The following is a 22,430-nucleotide window of genomic DNA, read 5'->3' as shown; positions in this document are numbered from 1 at the left end:
CTTTTTTTTTTTTTTTTACACTACAACTACAAAGACCCATAGACTCACCACTGCCTTGTTCCCTGCAGTACACGGACCGGGCGCTCTCAGGAGGCTGCCGAGGATCAAGGAAAGACACGTGCGCCTGTGATCCCACAGCATAGACGGACCACTCCAAGCCATAGGCAAGACAGACATTCTCTCTGCAATAGGGTAACTTAGTAGACAGCAGCTGCTTGAGACCAGAAAGGAAGGAGGAAAAAAAAAAAAAACATTAAATCGGATGTAAAAGTTTAAGCATTAAGTTTTTCCGGTCCTTAGAGAAGCAGAAATACTACAAAGCCGTAAAACCATAATTCCCGGTGTTATACCATGGAAGTTCCTGTTTAAACTAAATCTATTGAACACTTGAGTTTCCATAGGTAAGCATAATATATCTTTATAGTAAATCCGATTCATTCTGATTAAAATGAAACCACCACTAGGGGGAGCTCTCCCCATACATAGCTTGCTTCAAAGTAAATGAGAAATTCATCTTCAGGTTATAAGGTAATGTTTTAGCAAAATCCTGTTTTTTGGGCTAAATTTTTATTTTTTTTTGTTTTTTGCAGTCGAGTTTCATTACAAGTTTTGCATTTGGACTTTACAGGCTCTTTGTTTCCCTGCAGAACAAGTTATCTTAAAATACGTCCGTTAGAAACTCTCCCATCAGACCGAGCTAAGGCTCTGCTCATATGTCCAGTTTCCATCAAATCCAGTATTTAAAAAAAATAAATAAAAATGAAATAAAATATGGAACAAAAAGGGTGCAAATAGGGAAACCAAAATTTGTTTAATACAGAGATATGGATAAATATATCTGTATATCCGTTATGCACGTTCACACGCTGCAGCTGCAATGTTTTTTTTGCCATAAACACAGTAAACCAGCAGCATTTTGCCGTGATTTTTTAAAATGGTGCATTTTTACAGTGATTGCGTCAGAAAAATGTAGCATGTGAACAGAGCCATAATATAACTATTGTTAATGCTGTATCGCCTGGAGATGGGCCAATGGATTGGCTGTGAGCTGTTTGGACTACAGCCATAGTTCACTCTTAACCACTTCGCGCCAGAGCCTGTTTTTGCCTTCCTGACCAGGCCAATTTTTTCAATTCTGACCACTGTCACTTTATGAGGTAATTACTCTGGAACGCTTCAACGTATTCCCCTGATTCTGAGATTGTTTTTTCGTGACATATTGTACTTCATGATAGTGGTAAAATTTCTTTGATATCACTTGTGTTTATTTGTGAAAAAAAAGGAAATTTGGCGAAAATTTAGCAATTTTCAAACTTTGAATTTTCATGCCCTTAAATCAGAGAGATATGTCACACAAAATACTTAATAAATAACATTTCCCACATGTCTACTTTACATCAGCACAATTTTGGAACCAAAATTTTTTTTTTTGTTAGGGAGCTATAAGGGTTAAAAGTTGACCAGAAATTTCTCATTTTTCCAACAAAATTTACAAAAACATTTTTTTAGGGACCATATCATATTTGAAGTCACTTTGAGGGGTCTTTATGACAGAAAATACCCAAAAGTGACACCATTCTAAAAACTGCACCCCTCAAGGTGCTCAAAACCACATTCAAGAACTTTATTAACCCTTCAGGTGCTTCACAGGAATGTTTGGAATGTGGAAGAAAAAAATTAACATTTAACTTTTTTCACAAAAATGTTACTTTAGACCCAATTTTTTTTATTTTCGCAGGGGTAACAGGGAAAAATGGACCCCAAAATTTTTTGTGCAATTTCTCTTGAGCGTGCTGATACCACATATGTGAGGGAAAACCACTGTTTGGGCGCACGGCAGGGTTTGGAAGGGAAGGAGCGCCATTAGACTTTTTGAATGTAAAATTTGTCTGAATAATTAGCAGACGCCATGTTGCGTTTGGGGAGCCCCTGATGTGCCTAAACAGTGGAAACCCCCCAACAAGTGACACCATTTTGGAAACTAGACCCCTTAGGGAACATATCTAGATGTGTGGTGAGCACCTTGAACCCCAAGGTGCTTCACAGAAGTTTATAATATTGAGCTGTAAAAATAAAATTTTCACATTTTTCCCGCAAAAACGTTTTTCATCCCTTAATTTTGTATTATCATAAGGGTAATAGGATAAATTGCACCATGAAATTTGTTGTACAATTTCTCCTGAACACGCCGATACCCCATATGTGGGGGAAAACCACTGCTTTGGTGTACGGCAGGGTTCGGCAGAGAAAGGAGCGCTATGTTGGCTGGGATAGGCAGCAGACACCATGTCACATTTGAAGAGTCGCTGACATGCCAAAACAGCAGAAACCCCCACAAGTGACCCCATTTTGTAAACTACACCTCTCAAGGAATTCATCTAGGGAAGTAGTGAGTATTTTTTAATTCTTAAATTTATACCATTGGGCAGTGAAAAAAGCATAATTATATTTTTACCACAAAAAAATGTTTTACCCTCAGATTTTACATTTTCACACAGGGCAATGGGTAAAAATGGTGCCGAAATGTGTCACACAATTTCTTCTAAAAGTGGCAATACCCCATATGTGGCTGTATCGTACCGCTTAGCCATACGGCGAGATCTGGGGGGGACGGAGTGCTATTTGACAATTGGAGAACAAATTATTGTAGAATAGGCATTTGGATTTGGGAGCACAAAATTTTCTGAATTTCTTTTGGGGGGCAAGGGCCATTTCGCTTTTCCAGAGCCTTTCTGCTACCAGTAACTTGGAAGTCCCTTATATTTTTAACAGATGACGGACCTGAGTGGGGACTAGCTTTTTTTGAGGACTGAGTTGAAGCTTTTATTGGGAACATTTTACGTACCATTTATCCGGCGCTCTAGGCTGAGCACTTACATCGGGGTTTCCATCTAAATTTCCAAGTGATGTAATTCAGATGAAACCCCTGCGGGATCCATTCACTGTAATGAGGCAGCAGAGTTACTCTGGACTCCGTCTGGCCTCTGTTTAGCGGTGTCCTTTTTTACAGAAGTGCACAAAACTGTGGCGAACCGCACTTTTATGCACGCCTAAAACAAATGACACCATGGGATCCCAGGCCAGACGGCATCCACAGTGGCCTATATCTGCCTCATTACAGGGAATCTTCCGTCATGGGCTCCGGCTGAATCACATATTTCAGAGATTTACATGGAAACTCTGGTGTAAGCGCTCAGCGCAGAGCACAGGATAAATGTGGGCAGAGCCTTACTGCGATCTTTGGGAGACATAATAAACAAATCAGTAGCAGGTGAAGAATTGGTTTTATTTATTTTTTTACGCCGTTCCTAGTGTGATATAACTGATTAGATTACTTTATTCTTCGGGTCGGTGCGATTACAGAGATACCAGATTTATATCGGGTTTTTATGACTGACAGCTGTCACACACTAAGAGATGCTTTTTTTTTTGCAAAATCTAGTTTTTGCATCGCCATATTTTGAGAGCTATAATTTTTCCATATTTCGGCCGACAGAGTCATGTGACGGCTTGTTTTTTGCGGGACGAGTTGACATTTTTATTAGTACCATTTTTGGGTACGTGACATTTTTTGATCGCTTTCTATTCCGTTTTTTGGGAGGAAAAATTAACAAAAACCAACAATTCAGGAATTGTTTTTTGAGGTTTTTTTTTATGCCGTTCTGCGTGTGGTAAAAGTGATCAGGCAGCGTTATTCTTCGGGTCAGTACGTTTACAGCGATACTACACTTACTGTATATTTTTTTATGTTTTGGCGCTTTTACACAATAAAACAATTTTACAGAAAAAATATTTTTTTTGCATTGCTTTATTCTGAGAGGTATAACTTTTTTCTTTTTTGGCTGATGGAGCTGTATAGCGGCTTGATTTTTGCGGAACAAGATGACGTTATCAGCGGTACCATTTCTATTTCCATTTTGCTTTTTGATCGCATTTTTTTCCACTTTTTGTTTGGCGATATGAGGAAAAAGCATAGTTTTTTGCTCCGTTTTTTATTTATTTTTATTACAGTGTACACATAAGGAGTTAATTAGTGTGACAGTTTTATAGCTCGGGTTGTTTCGGACGCGGCAATACCAAATATGTGTACTTTTTTTATTTTTGCATAAATATATGGATTTATCGGTTTAATATTTTATTTATTTATTTTTATTTATTTTGTATTTTTTTTTTTTTAACAGTTTCAAAACATTTTTTTTTTTACTTTTTTTTACATTTTTACTTAGTCCCTGTATGGGACATTAATTTTTATTTTTCTGATCCCTGATCTCATGTAATGTAATAGACATGTATTACATTATATGAGATCTTCACTGACTGTTTCACAGTCTCCTGTCTGGCATCAGCTACAGGCTGAAGCCAGACAGGAAGGACACCATATATGGCAGAGCTGGAGGCGGTCATGTGACCTCCAGCTGCCATAGCAACGCCAGGTCCTGAAAGCAATCAAGGGGTCGTCGGAGAGGTAAGTGGACGACCCCCTCTCCTCCTGCTGTCTTCTATATGCCGCGATCACTATAGATCGCGGCATATAGAAGACCGCAAAGGGTTAACATCACTGGGACCTGATCTAATCAGGTCCCGATGATGTTCCCTGTCAGAGCTAACGCTCTGCACCGCTCTCACAGTGCTTGCAGGACCCTGGGGGTCCTGAGCACTGCGAGACCACCCACCGTTTTTAAACGTCCGCGCTGCACAGAGCCCAGGCAGCGCGGACGTTTATCTACAGTGGGTGGTCGGGAAGCGGTTAAGTGACCAGCACAGGAGAGAGGTCCCTCGCAGCCATCTTCTACCATCGCTAAAAAGCAGGAACACAGAGGAGCAAACACAGAAGTTCATTACAATCCAAGGCACATTTGTGAATAGTGCTGCGCTTTTTTACTCGGCAAACAAGCACTTCCTCAGCTCGGCAAACAAGAACTTCCGGCCGGTGGCCACCGCTGATAACAGCTGATCAGCAGGGGTGCTGGGTGCCGACCCTGGCCGATCAGACATTGCTGACCTAACCTTTTGATGAAGCTTGGTGTGAAACGCGCGTCGGGTTCGGTTTTCATGGACTGGTTACATTCTTTTTCTTTTGCCACGGTGCCTTATTATACCCCATATTTTTGTAACTTTATCATACTTGATTTAGATTAGAACCGCTATACATGAACATGTTATGATACCTTCTCTACATTGGTATCCGTCTGTAATACTTAGATGGTACACTGTATAGTATATTACTAGCTACTTTTTCTATTCCATTGTATTTTGTTCATGTGTTTCGGCAATCTATACTATGCTGTTCATTTCTCTCTCATCAGCTATGAGGGTCTTGTGTCTCACATGTTTTAAATACCTGTTTAACTTATGTTTAAATAAAAGTAATTTTATATTTTTTTTGCGCCTTGCACTTATTTCCAATTGGTTTTGCTACTTCTATGTGCATTTCTTGGCCTTGCTACTTTATGCTCATGATGTATATGTTGGTTTATCAAAGTCTGTAAAAGTTAAAATGAGGCATAGTTTTTTGTTTTTAATAAAACCCAATTGCAAAAAGTATTTTTGCCCAAAATATATGCATTTAAGAAAAAAATAAATTATACCCAAGGTGTTCGCCAACTACCTGGCCAAGTTTCCCTAACTCCCTTCAGTACAATATTCAGATACCTTGGCTAAACTGTATTCTGCTGTCCACAAGTGGAAGTAACCATCCAGAGACACGGCACCCAGCTCCTGCAAAAGAACAGATTTTTTTAAATAAATGAATAACCCATACTAAAATGGTAGTGAGGTGAAGGGGGTCATAACTAATATGTATTTATAAGTGACAAAAAGAATAAAAAAAAAAAACAGTAAGGAGATGAAGGGAAAACCTTGGATTTTTTTTGTGTGGATGTTTAATTGTTTAGTGTTCCTTTAAGAACCAGGACCCTCCTTAAGTCCTGTTCACATGTTGTAAGTAGTGTTGAGCGATACCTTCCGATATCAGGAAATATCGGATCGGATTGGATCGGGCCGATACCCAAAAAGTATCGGATATCGCCGATTCCGATACCGGAAACCAATGCAAGTCAATGGGACAGAAACATCGGAATGAAAATAAACCCTTTCTTTCCTTGTAGGTTAATTCTACATGAAGGAAAACAACTAACAATAATGTAGAATGTATTGGGGGAGGTGGTTGCCCAAATCGATGGGAACAGTGCTCACAGTGAAACATGAAAAGCCGGCAATTCAGCAGCGGCATACACCGGTACCCGACAACTTAGAATAGAAAGAATAGAGCATCACACATAGATTAGATAGATAGAAACATGTCAGTCACATATATAAGAAGTACAGTGACAGTGTTGATTACTGTACTTGTCATTTAGTGTAAAGGATTTATTTAAAAAAATAACAGTGTTTTCATGCACCGTCTCTTTAAAAAAGCCGGCCGGCAATTCAGCGGCGGCATTCACAGGTACCCGACAACTTAGAAAGAATAGAGCATCACACATAGATTAGATAGATAGAAACATGTCAGTCACATATATAATAAGTACAGTGATAGTGTTGGTTACTGTACTTGTCATTTAGTGTTAAAATAAAGGATTTATTAAAAAAAAAATTGGCGTGGGGTTCCCCGTAATTTTAGTCTCTAGCGGAGGTTAAGCAGACGGCTGGGGCAGATGTTTGAAGCCTGGGAAGAGGGTAATACCCACGGAGCTTCCCAGGCTACTAATATCAGCCCCCAGCTGAATACCTAGCCTTTACTAGCTATTAAAATGGGGGACCCGCCCCAAAAAATGACGTGGGGTCCCCCTATTTTAATAGCTAGCAAAGGCTAGGCAGACAGCTGGGGGCTGATATTAATAGCCCAGGAAGGGTGCCATGAATATTGGCCTCCTCCCAGACTAGAAATACCAGCCGTCAGCCGCCCCAGAAATGGGGCATCTATAGGATGCACCAATTCTGGCACTTAGCCTCGCTCTTCCCACTGCCCTGTAGCGGTGGCAGTGGGGTAATAGGACTGGGGTTGATGTCAGCTTATAATGCCAGCTGACATCAAGCCCAGGTTAGTAATGGAGAGGCATCTATAAGACACCCCCATTACTAACCCCATAGTCAAAGTTAAAAAAAAAACACAAACACCCAGAATAAAGTCCTTTAATTGAAATAAACACACAATTCTTTATTGTTCTAAATTAAACCATACTTACCATCACGCCCATTCCAGCTGAAGCCAACGATCTCCTGCAATAAAAGAAAAATAATAAAGCAACATCATCCTTACCTTTCGATGGTTCCCAGGACAGCACCAGCTCTGCTACATCGAGATGACAGGCTGGATCGCAGCAGAAACCTGCCATCCAGCCTGTCATCCCGCAGACACTGAGAAGGGCAGGCATGCTTGCGCTCCTCAGTGTCAGGCTGTGACGGCATCCAGATGAGCCGACAATGAACTCCGCTCACCTCATGCACGTCACTGACAGCGTGGGAGAATTCTCCTGAGCATGCGGTGAGCGTGAGAGACTCGGCTCATCTGGATGCCGTCACAGCCTGACACTGAGGAGCGCAAGCATGCCTGCGCTTCTCAGTGTCTGCGGGATGACAGGCTGAATGGCAGCTTTCTGCTGCGGTCCAGCCTGTCATCTCGATGTAGCAGAGCTGAAGCTGTCCTGGGAACCATGGAAAGGTAAGGATGAGGTTGGTTTATTATTTTTCTTTTATTGCAGGAGATCGTTGGCTTCAGCTGGAATGGGCGTGATGGTAAGTATGGTTTAATTTAGAACAATAAAGAATTGTGTGTTTATTTCAATTAAAGGACTTTATTCTGGGTGTTGTGTTTTTTTTTTTTTAATACTTTACTAGAAATTCATGGCGGTCATGTCTAATATTGGCGTGACCCCATGAATTTCGGGCTTAGGGCCAGCTGATAATACCAAGCTGGCCCTAACCCCTTTATTACCCAGTGAGCCACCGCACCAGGGCCCTGGATGAGTTGGGTACAGCGCTAGAAGATGGCGCTTCTATGAACGCGCCATTTTCCGGGGTGGCTGCGGACTGCAATTTGCAGCGGGTGGGGCCCAGAAAGCTTGGGCCACCCTGCGCTGCAGATTCCAGCCCCCAGTTGCCTAGTTGTACCTGGCTGGACACAAAAATAGGGAGAAGCCCCAATTATTTTTTTTTTCTAATTATTTCATGAAATAATTTTAAAAAAAAGGGCTTCCCTATATTGTTGTGTCCGGCCAGGTACAAATAGGCAGCTGGTGGTTGGGGGCAGCCCGTTCCTGCCTGCTGTACCTGACTGGACACAAATATAGGGCGAAGCCCCACATCAATTTTTTTTTTAATTATTTCATGAATTTCATGAAATAATTAAAAAAAAAAAAATACGTGGGGCTTCTCCCTATTTTTGTGTCCAGCCAGGTACAACTAGGCAGCTGGAATCTGCAGTGCAGGGAGGCCCAAGCTTTCTGCCCCCCCCCCCCCCCCGCTGCAAATTGCAGTTCGCAGCCACCCCGGAAAATGGCGCGTTCATAGAAGCGCCATCTTCTGGCGCTGTACCCAACTCATCCAGGGCCCTGGTGCGGTGGCTCACTGGGTAATAAAGGGGTTAGGGCCAGCTTGGTATTATCAGCTGGCCCAAAGCCTGAAATTCATGGGGTCACGCCAATATTAGACATGACCGCCATGAATTTCTAGTAAAGTATTTAAAAAAAACAACACCCAGAAAAAAGTCCTTTAATTGAAATAAACACACAATTCTTTATTGTTCTAAATTAAACCATACTTACCATCACGCCCATTCCAGCTGAAGCCAACGATCTCCTGCAATAAAAGAAAAATAATAAACCAACCTCATCCTTACCTTTCCATGGTTCCCAGGACAGCTTCAGCTCTGCTACATCGAGATGACAGGCTGGACCGCAGCAGAAAGCTGCCATTCAGCCTGTCATCCCGCAGACACTGAGAAGCGCAGGCATGCTTGCGCTCCTCAGTGTCAGGCTGTGACGGCATCCAGATGAGCCGAGTCTCTCACGCTCACCGCATGCTCAGGAGAATTCCACCACGCTGTCAGTGACATGCATGAGGTGAGCTGAGTTCATTGTCGGCTCATCGGGATGCAGTCACAGCCAGACACTGAGGAGCGCAAGCATGCCTGCGCTTCTCAGTGTCTGCGGGATGACAGGCTGGATGGCAGCTTTCTGCTGCGATCCAGCCTGTCATCTCGATGTAGCAGAGCTGAAGCTGTCCTGGGAACCATGGAAAGGTAAGGATGAGGTTGGTTTATTATTTTACTTTTATTGCAGGAGATCGTTGGCTTCAGCTGGAATGGGCGTGATGGTAAGTATGGTTTAATTTAGAACATCAAAGAATTGTGTGTTTATTTCAATTAAAGGACTTTATTCTGGGTGTTGTGTTTTTTTAAATACTTTACTAGAAATTCATGGCGGTCATGTCTAATATTGGCGTGACCCCATGAATTTCGGGCTTAGGGCCAGCGGATAATACAAAGCTGGCCCTAAACCCTTTATTACCCAGTGAGCCACAGCACCAGGGCCCTGGATGAGCTGGATACAGCGCCAGAAGATGGCGCTTCTATGAACGCGCCATTTTCTGGGGTGGCTGCAGACTGCAGTTCGCAGCAGGGGGACCCACAAAGCTTGGGCCACCCAGCGCTGTGGATTCCAGCCCCCAGCTGCTTAGTTGTACCTGGCTGGACACAAAAATAGGGCGAAGCCCCAAGTATTTTTTTTTTTTTGTTTACTTATTTCATGAAATTCATGAAATAATAATAAAAAAAAAGGGCTTCCCTATATTGTTGTGTCCGGCCAGGTACAAATAGGCAGCTGGGAGTTGGGAGCAGCCCGTTCCTGGATGCTGTACCTGGCTGGCATACAAAAATATGGCAAAGCCCACGTCAAAATTTTTGGGAAAAATTAATTAAAAAAATAATAATTTAGGGACTGCATCTTTATTAACCCCTCAAGTGTCATTTAGTGTTAAAATAAAGGATTTATTAAAAAAAAAAATTGGCGTGGGATCACCCATAATTTTAGTCTCTAGCGGAGGTTAAGTAGACGGCTGGGGCAGATGTTTGAAGACTGGGAAGGGGGGGAAGGGGGTAATACCCACGGAGCTTCCCAGCCTACTAATATCAGCCCCCAGCTGAATACCTAGTCTTTACTAGCTATTAAAATGGGAGACCCCCCCCCAAAAAAAAATTACGTGGGGTCCCCCCTATTTTAATAGCTAGCAAAGGCTAGGCAGACAGCTGGGGGCTGATATTAATAGCCCAGGATGGGTGCCATGAATATTGGCCCCCTCCCAGGCTAGAAACACCAGCCGTCCCAGAAATGGCGCATCCATAACGCAGAAACGCTTAAAAAACGCAGGGTAGAAGGCCTGCCATGTTCCCCAATGATAATCAGCATGTGCTGTGCACATGCTGCGGAAATTTCCGCTGCGGATTATCATTGCGGAAAAAAACACAGCACTGCCAATTATTTTGCGGAAGCGCTGCATTGACTTGCATCGGAACGCATGGATTCTGCATCACTGGATCTGTACATGCGCATTCCATGCGTTTCAATGTGCGGATGGTACCCGGGTGTGGAGGACAGGAGACTCTCCTCCGGACCCGGGTACCATAGAACCTGTGAGAAAAAGAATAAAATAAAATATAAATATTATACTTACCTTCTGATGGCCCCCGGTGTGCTCGTCTTCGCTTGTCGGCAGATCGTGGGTGACTGAAGGACCTGCACTGATGTCATTTAGTCATGTGACAGGTCACGCGACCGCTGACGTCAGCAGGTCCTTCGGTGTACCGCGAGCTGCCGGCAAGCCAGGACGGAGCGAATAAAGACTGCGGGGGCCATCAGAAGGCAAGTATAGATTTATTTTTTAACATTCTTTTACGGTCACACTATATAAATCCATGCTGGTTGCATGGATTTATATAGTGTGACCAAGTTGACAAGCACTTTCCAAGTGATGCTAAAATCGCTTGGAAAGCGCTTGACAACCCGCATGCAGAAATACATGTGAAGAAAGCTTCACTTCCGCATGTCCCTGGCAGGAAAAACGCATGTACAATCCGCATGCGTTTTTTCTGCCAGGGAAATGCAGAAACGCTCACGAAAAAATCCAGAGCATTTCTGCATTGTGGGCACATAACCTAAGAAGAGGGTTTCCCTTAGGAAAATTTTAGTATGATGTCACAACCACTCTTCCTCCAGAACACAAAATAAGCAAATTAATGTGTCATGGGGAATTGGAATACATATTAGGGAAGATAGTAGTGAAATAACCTCATTCCAAAAAGAAAAAATAGTTGGGCATTTCACACGGTGAGTACTTTGTGTGCAGAAATTTCTGCTTCTCTTGGCAGGAAAATGCAGCCTCAAAAAAAAGGGAATTAGACCTACCGGTAATTCTGTTTCCAGGTAGTCCCTCAGGACAGCACACATGGAGGTAGTCCTTCACTGACCTATGACGGGACAGGATCACAGAGGTTAAAAGGCCTCTCCCACCTCCACCCTCCAGTGTTTTTCCAATTACCACCGAAGGATGGATGTAAATGGTCTATACGAGCTATTAGAAACTCCTATACAAGAACCAAATTTAAGAGCTTCAGCTCAACCTAGAGCCAGGGCAACCAGAATGACCTGCGGGAAGACCGATTTCGCGAAAGCCCAAAGATAAAAATAAGGGAAGGAAATAAGGGTGCTGCCCTGAGGGACTACCTGGAAACAGAATTACCGGTAGGTCTAATTCCCTTTTTCCAGTACATCCCCCGGGACAGCACATATGGAGAAATACCAAATAAATAGCACCAGGGTGGGTACAGAAGCCTCCAGGGACCAAAGTCCTGGGCAAGAACCAGGCCAGATATAGAAAAGATCTGTACGATCAGAAGAAATATAGACAAGTAAAGAGATCTACAAAGATAAATCACCATAACAAGAGTCTGATATATGTGTATAATGCAAACATTCAGTATAAATGTGATGAATTATGCGGCAGAAACAAAAGGAGAGAGAGACAGAGAGACTCCCATGTTGAACCCCAACACCAATAATGAACCGCTGTGATTGTTAGAAAGATTGTACTTATAACACCGCAGCCATAGAATAGATCTTAAACATCTCTTTTAGCCCCGCAAAAGTATGGTGGTAGCCTCTGCCACAAACCCAATGAGGACTGTTGTAGACAAATAATAAACTTGCATGTGCTTAATAACACGGGGCTGTTCCTTCACCGGTCCTCCTGGGCTCCGACTAAACCCTGGTTACAGACCGGCTTACCATAGCCCGATGAGTCCTGCAGGACCGAGGCCCTGGATTGCTGGAAGATCAAACCAATAACAGTTATTATATGGAGAGATAGGCAGAGCATTGGGATGTTTATACATTACTCATCCAGGAGCCCACGGACGTCTATTCTGGCTCTCTAGATCTCTAGGCCTCAAGTAAGGGGCTAGATATTATTGAAACCAATGAACATGCAGACTGGCAGGTAACATCCCTTGCTGTTAACAATGCTGGGCTCCTCATCAGAACCCCTGATAGGAAAGCGTGTCGATGTTAACAACACAGGGAGTCTGGGCTTTGAAATTAATGAAAGTGGCTTAAATAAATGCCCTTACTGTTGGTTCTGCCATATCTATCTATACATACATACATACATACACACACACACACACGAAGAAAAGCCTTAGTTACTTACCGGTAAAGGGATTTTTCGGAGCCCATGACAGCACCACGAGAGAGAGGATCCGCCCATCAAGGACAGGAAACCTACAGGTTAAAAAGGGCGGCACCTCTCTCTCGCCTCAGTTTAGTTAACAGAGCATGAGAGGACCGCCAAGGTTAATTACAACAAAACAAATTCATTTTAAACCAATACTTTAACTAACCTCCCTTGAGGGTGCAAAAAAGGAAATTAATTCTACAGGAGTGTGAAAACACCAGTGCAGGGAGGGAATATAAGGGTGCTGTCATGGGCTCCGAAAAATCCCGTTACCGGTAAGTAACTAAGGCTGCGTGCACACGATGCGTTTTTTCATGCATTTTCGCAGCGGAAACGCATCAAAAAAGCATGGTAATCCGCACCCCATGGTCCCCAATGGCATTCCGCAATGTCAATGCACATGCTGCGGATTTTTCCGCAGCGTTTCTGCAGCGCTCAAATCCGCAGCATGTTCATTAATTTTGCGGAAGCGCCGCCATTGACTTGCATTGAGACGCATATAATCCGTGTCTGTACATTTGTACACGCGGATTATATGCGTCTCTATGTGCGGATGGTACCCAGTTCTGGAGGAGAGGAGACTCATCCAGACCTGGGTACCATTGTACCTGTAAAAAAAAAAAAGAATAAAATAATAAATAAAGTTTATATTCACCTGTCCGGCGGTCCCTGCAGCGCTTCTCCTTCCAGGACCTGAGATGACGTCGCGGTCATGTGACCGCAGGCTGTCTCGCGAGATGCCGGCAAGCCAGGAAGGAGCGCGACAGCTCACGCGGCGGGGCATCGGAGGTAAGTATAGCTTTATTTTTACGGTCACACTGTATAAATCCATGCCGTTTGCATGGATTTATACAGTGTGACCTAGTTGTCAAGCACTTTCCAAGTGATGCTATTGCCTGGAAAGTGCTTGTCAGTCCGCATGCGGAAACACATGCGTTAATGCATGTGAATCCGCATGTATTCTGCAGGAAAAACGCATGCACAATCTGCATGCGTTTTTTCTGCCAGGGAGATGCAGAAATGCTGCAGAAATTTTCTGCTTCATTTCTGCATCGTGGGCACATAGCCTTAGGCTTTATTCGTACTCCCATGACAGCACCACGAGAGAATTACAGAGACGAAAGGAGACTAGGGAGGGACCACAGCTTGAAGCACTCTTCTCCCAAAGGTGAGATCAGAAGAGACACCCAAATCCAATCTATAATGCCTATAGAAGGTGGAGGGAGAAGACCAGGTGGCAGCCTTACATATGTCTTCAATGGAAACCCGTCTTCTCCGTCCAGGAGGTTGCTACTGCTCTGGTGGAATGAGCTCTCAACCCTTCCGGTACTTCCTTATCCCCTGAAGAGTAGGCGAGGGCGATAATCCATCTCGCAATTGTAGATTTTGAGGCTTTATAACCTTTCCTAGCCCCCTGATGGCATATGAATAGGGAACTATCTTTCCTAAAACTGTGTGAAACCTCCAGGTATTTAAGCACGCACCTCCTAACATCCACAGTGTGTAGTTTCTCCTCTTTTTGATTTTTAGGGGGAAAACAAAAAGTTGGAAGACTAATCTCCTGAGTCCTATGGAACCGAGAGACTACCTTTAGAAGAAAGGCTGGGTCAGGTTTTAATATAATTCTATCATCCAGAATTTGAGTAAACGGTGGGGATATAGAAAGAGCCTGTATGTCACTTACTCTCCTCGCTGAAGTCAGGGCAACTAACAGGGCTGTTTTGAGAAGAATAATTTTATGGGAGGCTAAATCCAGGGGCTCGAAGGGAGGGTTAGTCAAAGCATTTAGGACTAGATTTAAATCCCAGGGAGAGGATTTAGATTTAATAATAGGTCTACACCTAAAGGAAGCTTTTATAAACCGTGCTACCCAATAATTAGCCGCTATATCGGAATAAAACAAAGCTCCCAAGGCCGAAACTTGTACCTTCAATGTACTAGTGGTAAGGCCCTGTTCTAAACCCCGCTGCAGAAACTCTAGTATTTTCCCAATAGGGGGCCCATCCTCTGGTTTAAATTTTGAAAAGGACAGAAACTTTCTCCAGGTCCTAGCATAAATGCGGGTAGTAACGGGTTTTCTGCTACATAGGAGAATATTCACTACATCTGTGGAAAAACCTTTGCTGGTTAACAGCTCCCTTTCAAATTCCATGCCGTTAAATGGAGATTTGAGGCTGGAGGATGGGAAACTGGACCCTGAGTGAGAAGGCCCGGAATCTCTGGAAGAACCCAGGGGTCTGTTATGGACATTCTCCGGAGACAAGGGAACCACGGTCTTTTGGGCCAAAAGGGGCATATGAGAATTATTCTGGCTTTGTCTGCCCTGATCTTTCTTATAACTGATGGGAGCAGGATCAAGGGAGGAAATGCATACGCCAGAGGGAATTCCCAGGGAACCATGAATGCGTCCACTGCCAGGGGATTTTCCCTGGGGTTTAGGGAACAAAATGTTGTCACCTTCCGATTGGATTTTGTTGCAAATAAGTCCACTGTTGGAAGACCTCACATTGCCACAATCCTGGAGAATATCTGAGGGTTCAAGAACCATTCTCCTTTTATGGAAGTACGGCTGAGAAAATCTGCTGTGACGTTTTCTTTCCCTCTTAGATGAACAGCAGAAAGGGAGAGACAATGATCCTCTGCATTCTGAAGAAGTCTGTCCGCTATTCTCATTAAGTCTCTTGAACGGGTTCCCCCTTGGTGATTTATATAAGCTACTGAGACTTTATTGTCCGAGAGTATACGGACATCCTGGCCCTGTAAATATACAAGGAACTTTTTGAACGCATAATCAACCGCCAAAAGTTCCTTAACATTTGAGGAAAACCGCACCTCATTTTCTGACCAGGTCCCCTGAATTAAGTTACCTTCAAAATGAGCTCCCCAACCTGTAGCACTTGCATCTGTAGTCAAGACTGCAGTAGGCTTAAATTCCCAAGGGACCCCCCTAGAAAGATTAGTGTGTACTAACCACCAACGAAGAGATTATAAGGACCGAGGTGCCAAGGTAAACTCCCGGTCTAGATGTCCACCTAGGATCAAATCGTTATACAATATCTCCCATTGAAGTGCCCTTGAATGAAGTTGGGACCAACGCACCGCGGAAAAACTTGAGGTCAAGGTCCCTAATAATGACATGGCCTTACGGAGTGTCATAGAGGGTCTATCCATACAATGTCTTACCAAGCCCTGGATTTTTGCAATCTTTTCTTCTGATAAATAGCATAATTGTCTTTCAGAATCTAAAATGACCCCCAGAAACTGTTGAGCTTTATATGGAGTCAATCTAGATTTTTCCAGATTTAAAAACCAACCTAGTCCTTCCAGAACAGAAATAGTTACCTGAAGGTGGGCCTCGCATTGAACAAAGGCGTTCCCCACTATCAGGAAATCATCAAGGTAAGCGATTATTAAGATGTCTCTTTCTCTTATATGGGCCATAACCTCTGCCACTAGCTTGGAAAAAATTTGCGGTGCTATAGGTAAACCAAAGGGAAGTGCAGTATACTGAAAGTGTTTAACCACTCCACCTATTTCAATGGCCACCCTCAGATACTTTTGATAGTCCTTATGAATGGGAACATGGTAATAAGCATCTTTAAGATCCAGAACTACCATATAACAGTGGGGAAAAAGCAATTTTATTATCGTTTTTAAGGATTCCATTTTAAAGGTGTCAATTTTAAGGAAGCTATTTAAAGATCTTAAATTTATGATTGCCCTGAAACACCCATCTGGTTTGGGGACCAGGAAGAGCGGGGAGTAGAATCCGTGACCCTCTTCTGAATCCGGAACCTCAATCAGGACATTTTTCTTTATTAGGATTTGAACTTCCGATAAGAGGGCAGTCTGCCGTTCTGGGGAGGAACTAGAGGGAACAATCAAGAATCTTCTGTAAGGAAGAGCTTGAAATTGAAATTTAAGACCAAATTTAATTAGGCTCAAAATCCAATTACTATGTGAAATTCGTTCCCAAGCTGGGAGGAATAACGACAATCTCCCTCCCACCTGGGCAGATTGTGATTTCCCTGGTTTCTGTTCGTTTTTGGAAGAAGAACCAAAGAGTAGGCCTCTACCTTTGCGACCTCTTTCTTCGAATTTTTCTTGTTCTCTGAAAAATCTCCTTCGGATAAATTTATTTTTCTGAAACGATTTCTTAAAAGAGGGTAGAGGTACAGATGGAAATCCCTTCTTAGGATCTCCGGCTTTTTCCAACAGTTCGTCCATGGTCTGGCCGAAAAGATATTCTCCTTCGCAATGGATTGTACAAAGTCTAGACTTCGTCTGTATATCTCCAGGTCAGCATTTAATCCATAGGGCTCGTCGAGCAGCATTTGACAGAGCTGATGATTTTGCTGCCAATCTAACCGAATCCGCAGACGCATCAGCAAGAAAGGCAGCAGCACCCTGGATCCGGGGAAGGGAAGAAAATCTCCTTCCTAGAGACACCCTCCTTCAGCAGATTGTCTAACTGTTCTAGCCAAACCATTAGGGCTCTCGATGTGCAGGTGGCTGCTACTGCTGGTTTCAGAGTCCTGCAGCTGTCTCCCACGCACTTTTCAGGAAGGTATCGGCTCGTCTGTCCAGGGGGTCTCTTAATGCTCCCATGTCGTCAAATGGGAGAGATGACTTCTTTGATGGCTTAGCGATGGCGACATCCAACCTTGGTGCTTTTGACCAAGAGGTACATGAGGCATCATCAAATGGATACCTCCTTTTAAAAGAGGGAGGAACGCTGCCCTTCCTGTCTGGTTTTTGCCACTCTCTGTCAATGAGATCTTTGACTCGCGTATTTACGGGGAAGCATCTTTTCTTCTTCTGACCTAATCCCCCAAACATAACATCCTCTACAGATTTTTCTGGCCTCGTGTCTATAATGCCCATGCTAGTCCGGACAGCTTTCACCAAGGCATCAACCTCTTGCAGAGGAAAACACTGTCTATCCGACTCACCATCAGAGGAGGAGAGAGAGGAAGAAGAAACGTCTGAAATATCAGAATCTGAGCCCGGCTGAGGGTCCCTAGGAACATGACTGGACTCAGATTTCCCCTGCAGAGCCTTACCTATTTCTTCTCTAATTAAAGACTTTAGGCCCAAGGAAAATCCCGGGGTTTCTTCCGTCACTATTTGTCAATACAAGGCTGGCATAAGTTCTTAACATATGCATCAGGGAGCGGACTGCTGCATAGGGCACATTCCTTATGTTTAGACTTAAATGAACATTTCTTGCTCGTAGAAGCAGAAGAATTCATCTTAACCGGCGGAGGATCACGCCGAACAACCGGACCTTCTTTTCTGCTTTTTGCGGTGAACTTTCTATCCGAACGATTGGACCCAGACCGCCAGTTGTGAGGGCTCCCCAGAGGGCTGCTCCTGCAGCAGTTGTTCTTGCTGAGGTGATGGCTGCTCCTGTGTATCTCCCATGTTTACCAAGGCAAAAACAATGGGCTGGGAAGCACCTCGGTATGTTTCCAGGAACCTTTTATACTGCCCATACCTGGTACCTGTGTGTTTTGTTTGTTTTTTTTGCTGTTTTTTTTTTTTGGGGGGGGGGGGGGCTCAGGAAGGAGGTTACACCCCCACCCCCCTCCCCCCGGTGGGCTAACCGCCGCTGTTAGCAGCTTCAGCGCCCTGTACTCCCGGCGTCTTCATGCTTGCACGTGGCTTCCGGGTTGCGCGCTCGAGCTCCGCCCCCACTTCTGGTGGAGTCTCCGAAACACCGGAAACACGTCACAGGGCCGCGTCTGTCACGTTCCCCGCCGGCCGGCTTGCATTGCATAGGGGGGGGGGGGGTGGAGGCCCACATGCGGCTCCACACATGGCGGACATCTAACTCCAGTGAGGGGATGTTGCGCCCGCCACAACGCACACGGAGGCGCCCCAATGAGCCCTGCCGTGGCGTCCCCAGAGGTCCAGGACCGACCCAGGGTGGAAGACTTCATTACTCCAAACACCCTGTCGACTCCATCTGGGGCAAGAGACCATCTTCATCCTACAGGTAACCTGAGAGGTCTCCCATCATGGACAGGAAACCTAAACTGAGGCGAGAGAGAGGTGCCACCATTTTTAACCTGTAGGGTTCCTGTCCTTGATGGGCGGATCCTCTCTCTTGTGGTGCTGTCATGGGAGTACGAATAAATCAAGAACTGATTTGTCATATTCACATCTAGCTCATAATCTAGGACATTGGTAAAACTCCGGGGACTGGTAAGAACCCCTTCCCACAAGAAAGAATACTTTAGAAACTGCCTCTATACAAGTAACTAGCCCAGACATTTCATGTCGACCTTTGTATTATATATAATTGTATTTTTAATATATTCAGGACCAGTTACCAAACTTGAGCTCGGCCTGGAGAAAATAAAGGCCTAAAAGGCGATTCCACTACCATGTCCAAAATAAATGTGGGAACAAGATGAGATCTCCTCAGTGATATTTGTACCCCTGGACTGCGCCCATGACAGGGATCCTCCTCTATAGCTAGAGGAATGATAATCTCCCTCAGCGATGGGCAGAAAGTATCTACTGTGAGGCAGTGGGACTATGGGTTCTTAAATTCCTTATTGTAGGCGCCCTAACTGCTGTAATAGTAGTGAGAGTACGGGGCCTTCTGCCATATCATGCTGTACTGTTGATTCACAACAAAAGTACAAAGAGGGTCAAGATACCCTCCTTGATAAATAGAATATTACAGACTATGGGACTAGAATTTTTAACAGGAGAATGATCGAGGAAACTAGACCAATCGCCGTATGTGGAGTCGGGAAGGATTCTTTCCCCCAACATGATTAGCATCTATCTCATGGGTTTATCTACCCCCGGAACAGTAGTATGTTATGTTATAGGATGAACTCAATAGACATGTGTCTCCCTTCAACCTCAACCCCTAGAACTTAAAGGCAGTAGCTGAATTGAGATCCCTGTTCCTAAACAGAATACTAGGCCAATCAGAGCCTAGTTGTTTCTCTGGCTAAGCCCAGATGCACAGATTGAGGCAAAGGAACCTAGATCTGGATCCAGAAATACGAAGATTCTATAACCAGAATCAAGACAAAGTGTGAAAAGGTAGGCTGGAGACACAAGGTACGAGGCACGATGCCAGCGTCCCAAGGCATAAGCCGTAGGCACAGAACCACAGGCACAAAGCCACAAATCCACAGGGGCACAAGGCCACAGGCACTATGAGAAACTATGAAGTACAATGAGGTACTATGAGAGCCAGAGGCACTATAAAGTACAATGAGCCACTATGGGGTCCAGAGGCACTATAAAGTACATAGAGGCACAAAGGCACCCTAAGGTGCTATGAGACACCATAAGGCACACCGAGGCAGAGGCACAGAGTAAGAATGAATCATTATGACTGTACCATAAAACATAATGAGGCACTAGGATTTTACCATTAAGCACCGATGCACTACAAAGCATACACTAGAGCAGTGTTTGAAGGCGCTAGATAAGAGACTAGACTTTCAGTCAGGAGAGTAATTAATCTGAACCCAGAATAAACCTCCTATGCGAGTAGTACACCTCAATTGTCAGACTAGCCCCACCTGAAGGAGACACTTTAATGAGGCGCAGCTGGAGGGCACACTTCATAGAGATAATGTGCTGAATTAACACCGTATGTCCTTTAGACTGATACTGGTCTGCAGACAACATTGAAGCCATGTGTTTATTCCACCATACAGAGAGACAAACATGCTTGGCATAAGTCAAACTGTGAAGCCCAATCATGTGGCCCTGTGCAGCCATGATATGCGGCAAACTGAAGTCAAACTTTAGCACACGAGGCTCTAGGCCCAGCTGTGGCATGAGACATGAGGCTAGTTATCGCCCAGAGGTCTAGCCCCGGGCACTTACCTGTGCTGGCTCCACACCCATTAGAACAACAGGGGGAGCGGGTAATGCCGAGAGCCCATCATGGAGGGAAGCGGCGCCACACCTGGACTGCTGCACAGGCTGGCTGCTGGATCTCTGCCCAGAGAGGTGTCAGCCCCGGACTGCTTGACAGAGGGAAGGGAAGGCCGAGACACCCCCCCACCCCACCCCAGTGTCCGTAAAATGAAGCTCCACCTTGGAAAGCATGCAGCTTGATGCAGAGAGCCCTCCACCCTTGACCTGACTGAGGGACCCCCATCCAGTGAGGTATCAGCCCGGAGCCTCTTCACAGAGGGAAGGGAAGAGATCGATCCCCTCTGATCCCCCTGAGCTCCCAGGTAATCTTCACGCTGATGCGCATTCCTCTCCTGCGTCTGTCTTGCAAGGGACAGGAAAAAACACTGGAGGGTGGAGATGGGAGAGGCCTTTTAACCTCTCTGTGATCCTGTCCCGTCATAGGTCAAGGAAGGACTACCTCCTGGTGTGCTGTCCTGAGGTATGTACTGGAAACAAGCGTTTTTTGCCTGTGCTTTTTCATTGAATTCAATGGGAAAAAACCCTCAGACAAAACCAAATCTGGTCAAAAAAGGGCAACATGTGCATGACACTTCAGGTTTCTCATTCATTTTGCTGGCATCAGGTTTTCTTAAATCTGAGCGGAAAAATTGCTTATTATTGCTTCTATAACTTTTCTTTGCCTCAGCCAGAATTATTTTACTTGTAAAGCCAAAAGTAGAGGGTTAAAGGGGTATTCCCATCTCCAAGATCATATCCCAACTTATAATAATAGTAGAAAATCCCTCCAATTAGAAATGCAGTATAGTTCTTCTGATTCGCTATGTTGCTTACCCCATGTGCAAGGCATTGCAGTAGCTTAGGTATCCATGGATACGACCACTAACTCACTATATGAGTAGTCGTATCCATGGAGCATTAAGCTACTGCAATGCCCTGCACGTGGGGTAAGCGACATAGCGAATCAGAAGAACTGTCCAGCTTCGAGGGGAATGTTTCCTGGAATTTTCTGCACAAGACAGGAGCTCAGCATCAGCAGAGCAACAGACAAGGTACGGGCACACGTTACCTTCTTCCTGCTGTTGAAGGCCAAGGCGCGGACCTTGCAGTTTGAGGAGTTGCTGCTCTCTTTGGGGATGTCCTTCAATGCTTTGTGGTAAATATGAGCATAGACTGGCACCCGGGAGTGGCTGTGCTGGAAGTTGCATTTATTCAGCACCTCGTCATTAATCTCCCAGAGAGCCATTGATCCATCCCGGGAGCCTGAAACAAGAAAGAGGGAGTTCAGACCAACACAGGACAGTCTGGATAAAAGGTTATTTTTTTCTGTAATAAGAAAAAAAAAAACGTTTATACCCCTTTGGCTGCATCAGTGAAGTCATGTTGAGATCACTGCAGCCAATCATTAGCTCAGTGGCTCCTGCCATCTACACAGGCAAAGCAGCTGAGCTCATGATTGACTGCAGCGATGATGACGTGATGTCACTGCTGCAGCCAAACACCAGAGGATGGGGCAGCGGCAGAGACATAGCACTGGACACAAGGAGGATTAATAAAGCACTTTGTTGTTTTATAACGATGTGTGCCTGTAGGGTAACTGTTTCTGAAAGGGGACAACCCCTTTAAGTTGTGTAGTCATCAGTCCAGAGCTTCAGTCACAATTCTGCTGATCACTACTGGAAACAGTCAGCAAGCTTGTAGCTATACACATACTGCTATAAAGAAGGGAGCATTTATGTTTTCTCTACAATCCCTGTTCAGTCTCTGATGAGAGACTCCAGTGTAAATAATGCAAGAAAAGAATGCCA

General features: G+C 44.4%; 1 protein-coding gene across 2 annotated transcripts in view; it reads right to left on the bottom strand.

Moving 5' to 3' along the window:
• Nucleotides 1-22,430, bottom strand: part of DCAF12 (DDB1 and CUL4 associated factor 12) — a 36,116-nt gene that overhangs the window by 2,299 nt on the left and 11,387 nt on the right. Inside the window, exons 5-7 of one of the 2 annotated variants that reach the window (XM_073680403.1) lie at nt 21,692-21,885; nt 5,653-5,718; nt 49-214 (exon numbers count right to left, since the gene is read on the bottom strand). In XM_073680403.1, coding sequence (XP_073536504.1) covers nt 49-214; nt 5,653-5,718; nt 21,692-21,885 — 426 coding nt within the window. The remainder of the gene's footprint in view (nt 1-48; nt 215-5,652; nt 5,719-21,691; nt 21,886-22,430) is intronic. The other variant, XM_073680404.1, reaches the window with a different exon arrangement.

This window comes from Phyllobates terribilis, unplaced genomic scaffold, assembly GCF_046119375.1.
Source record: "Phyllobates terribilis strain yellow unplaced genomic scaffold, ASM4611937v1 Scaffold_1__5_contigs__length_1240528914, whole genome shotgun sequence".
NCBI lineage: Eukaryota > Metazoa > Chordata > Amphibia > Anura > Dendrobatidae > Phyllobates > Phyllobates terribilis.
Note: the sequence above shows the minus strand (reverse complement) of the source record. Positions and strands in the feature narration are given on the sequence as shown.